The sequence below is a fragment of the Neoarius graeffei genome, chromosome 2 (assembly GCF_027579695.1).
Source record: "Neoarius graeffei isolate fNeoGra1 chromosome 2, fNeoGra1.pri, whole genome shotgun sequence".
Lineage (NCBI taxonomy): Eukaryota > Metazoa > Chordata > Actinopteri > Siluriformes > Ariidae > Neoarius > Neoarius graeffei.
In genome coordinates this window covers 13,785,373-13,789,185 of record NC_083570.1, presented here as the reverse complement: position 1 = coordinate 13,789,185, position 3,813 = coordinate 13,785,373, and the positions used below count along the sequence as shown (strand labels likewise).

The 3,813-nt window shown below is 42.1% G+C and overlaps 1 protein-coding gene across 1 annotated transcript; it reads right to left on the bottom strand.

The window, feature by feature from the left end:
- Positions 1-243: 243 nt before the first annotated feature.
- On the bottom strand, positions 244-3,474 carry LOC132881418 (E3 ubiquitin/ISG15 ligase TRIM25-like). The gene is made up of 6 exons (XM_060913872.1): positions 2,818-3,474; positions 2,112-2,207; positions 1,659-1,955; positions 1,432-1,582; positions 1,126-1,185; positions 244-979 (listed from the first exon to the last, which is right to left on the bottom strand). Exons 1-6 carry the CDS (start codon positions 3,409-3,411, stop codon positions 447-449), a joined length of 1,731 nt encoding a protein of 576 aa, XP_060769855.1. The 5' UTR covers positions 3,412-3,474; the 3' UTR covers positions 244-446.
- Between the last annotated feature and the right edge of the window lie 339 nt (positions 3,475-3,813).

Here is a 3,813-nt window from a genome sequence, read left to right as displayed (position 1 = left end):
AATGTGACTTTCTCGTGCAATAATTTATAATGTGACTGTCTCTGTGCAATACTTTATAAGTGCAATACCTCACTCCATAATGCGTAACACAACACATACACCTCAGACTGTGCACCTTACACCCCCCCTTTTTTTCTCCCCCCTTCCTCTCTCTCTCTCTCTCTCTCTCTCTCTCTCCACGCTGTTTGCACTGTTATTGAAGATGCTTTAATCTCATTGTACATGTGTATAGTGACAATAAAGGCATTCTATTCTATTCTATTCATAGTCAGCTGGGACAGGTTCCAGCTTGCCTGCAACCCTGTAGAACAGGATAAGCAGCTACAGATAATGTATGGATATTCGGAAATCTAAAAGAAATGACTCATATTACATTTTTATTGGAATTAATCAAGATATGTAAAAGTGAAGCTGCTCATTTTAATTTGAAAAACATCCTTAATATTTTATTTTGGATCACATAATCTCACAATTGATCCAAAAGAATGCAGCCAGAACCCAGCGTATAGAGTCTGAGTGAATGTGGTGTGGACTCTGTGGAGGAGCTTCATCGTGTCAGAGACGCTGTAGAAGGACAGAGTTCCTGCACTGTGATCCACATACACTCCTATTCTGGAGGGGGATGGAACTCTGAGATCAGTCTTAATGTTGTTATGATAGAAAGAGAGAGAAGAAGAACAACACCGCAGACTCCAGGACTGATTGTTGAATCCAAACACACACTCATTACCCCGTCCTTTCCGTCTGATGTCTTTATATGAGACTGATATTTCCACATATCCCACACTGCTCCACTCCACCTCCCAGTAACAGCGTCCACACACTCTCTCCTTACACAACACCTGCCTGTGGGACTCAAATCTCTCTGGATGATCAGAGTACGGCTGCTTTATCTCACTGCGCGTCACCACTCTGTTCTTCTCAGACAGAATGAGGTGATAATTTACTGTGTTGGGATCCAGAGTCAGATCACAGAAATCTAAACACATGAGAAATGTGAACATGTTAGACATTAATCACAGCATAGATTTATGTGAAGAGTGAGACACTCTATGTGTGTGTGTGTGTGTGTGTGTGTGTGTGTGTGTGTGTGTGTGTGTGTGTGTGTGTGTGTTTTACGCATACAGTTCAGAAAATCTTCTCTGCTCTTTTGTTCTGAGGGTAAAATCATCTGAACTGCTGCAGCTGTGGAGACACAAACACAATAGAGATGAAAAATCAGGTTCTGTAAAAGACGGAAACAGTTTAAAGCTTTGACACTAAGCCATGAATAAAAAGTGTATAAAATCATCTTTCCAGTAGAGAGCAGCAATAACAGGAAGTTCACGTCATCATCTGAAATCATTTCTGTGTGTTTTGGGGAAATTTGATGTCTCTCTTTACTGTGCTGCAGAGAAAGTAAAGATTTCCCAGCAGGACGATTTCTCTCACCAGGTTCAGGGATTTTGATGAGTTCCTCCTGGCAGAATTCCTCGAGTCTCTTTTTCAGATCAGAGAGAGATTTCCTCACTCCATCAAATGAGAGATGTTGATTGACAGTGATGCTGGGTGTGTCTTCACGTCCAGAAGAGACACAGAGAGACTGGAAACTCTACAGAGAGAAAGAAACAAACATCATGGAGAAGCAGAAAGGTGGAGAAATATTCATGGGATTATACAGATGTGTGTGTGTGTGTGTGTGTGTGTGTGTGTGTGTGTGTGTGTGTGTGTGTGTTAGTTACCTGGAGGAAATGGATGTGATCGTGTTTGTGTGAAAGCTGCTCCAGCTCAGTGACTCTCCTCTGAAGATCAGCAATCTCCTGCTCCAGTTGCTCCAGGAGTCGTTCAGCTCGACTCAGTTCAGCCTTCTCCTGATCTCTGATCAGCTCCGTCACCTCCCAGCGCTTTTTCTCCATGGAGCTGATCAGCTCAGTAAAGATCCTCTCACTGTCCTCCACTGCTGTCTGTGCACTGAGCTGTTAGGACACACACACACACACACACACACACACACACACACACACAAGATTTAAAGCTCATCTATCATTCCCTCTCTTACTGGGACTGTAAATGACTCGTTGTCCATGTTGTGTGTGTTTCTAGGAGCAGCTCTGTCTCTGCTCACTGCTCACCTTTATAGTGTTCACAGCCTGTTTCAGCTCCTGCACCTTCTTCTGCTTCTCCTGGAGTCTCTGCTGGGATTTCATCTGCTCCTCCTTTAACTCACTCTGTGAACATTTCGTTGTTTATATGTTTGTTATTTTTTTCTCCACGTCTTCCTGCATCTGCTCCTTCTATATACATGAGCTCACACCCACACGGCTAATGTTGTTCTAATTGACAGAGGAGAGATCTGGCCGAGTTATGCTGGCGTAGAGCATCGATGGGATTTAAACTCATCATCTCCTGACTGGAAGGTGAATGTTTTTTGCTGCATCATTCAGGAGGTTTAACTGTTATTAAGTTTCTCACATTTTACACAGCAGTGTCTCGAGCTGTTCTGTAAAGTGAGTGTGTACTGTGTGTGTTTAATATTTGTGACTTGTGTGCACATTCTTAAGCTGTAACAGTCTGGATGATGTCAGTCTCTCTCTCTCTCTCTCTCTCTCTCTCTGAGATTATTATTAACAGTGAGCAAGAATACATTTAACATTCTCTTAATGATGTCATATTCCACTTTAATAATCTTTTTATTTATTTACAAATTTTTCTGATGAACAAACAACTGGAAAATGTTTAAACCTTTGATTAATTTGTAACCAGATTAAAACAGCTGATTGTAGACACGAGTAAAATTAGGATAAATTGGTTCTAAAAATATCTCTAAAACTTTCTCACCTGTTTTTCAGTTCTTTCTGCTGCAGCTGTGACTGTGTCATGACCTCTGTGTTCATGCATCATACACAGATAACAGATGAAGCTTTGGTCAGTACAACAGTAGATCTCAAGCACTTTATCATGCTGAGAGCAGATCTTCTCTCGTAGCTTTCCAGAAGCTTCGACCAACTTGTGTGTTTTCAGTCCAGGAACTTCATAGTGAGGTTTCAGATGAGTTTCACAAAAGGAGGCCAGACACATCAGACAGGACTTGATGGCTTTGTGTTTTCTCCCGGTGCAGAAATCACACTCCACATCTCCAGGTCCAGCGTAACTGTGAGCAGGAGAAGCAGCTTGTACTTCAATCTTCTTCTTCAGTTTCTCCACCACTTCAGACAGCATGTTGTTTCTGCGTAGAACAGGCCTTGGAGTGAAAGTGTCTCTGCACTGAGGACAGCGATAAACTCCGCTCTTATCATCCTGATCCCACCAGTCATTAATGCACACCTTACAGAAACTGTGACCACAAGGGATCGTCACTGAATCCTTCAGTAAATCCAGACAAACTGAACAGATGAACTGATCCTGATCTACTGAAATACTGGCCTCAGCCATTTTCCTGAACTCACACACTGTGAGAGAGAGAGAGAGAGAGAGAGAGAGAGAGAGACTCTGAGTTTCTGTTTTCTCTGAAATGAGGAGTCACTCCCTGCTTGTGTGTGTGTGTGTGTGTGAGAGAGAGAGAGAGAGAGAGAGAGAGAGAGAGAGAGAAATGTAGGGGGAAAGAATTAGAGAAAGGCGGAGGAGGAGAGAGATTGTTATGTTTTATTTGAGCTCTGTGATTGGTGTTTTCCTTGATGAGGTGAGTTCCATTGTCAGTGAAGAATTCCAGATTTCACAAACACTGAGTGGAATCACATGATTCAACCAACGTAAATAACGGCTTTATAGCCTCATGTTAATGAAAAGAAGAGGATTGTATTTGATCATGTCAAATAAAAGATATATGCATCCAAT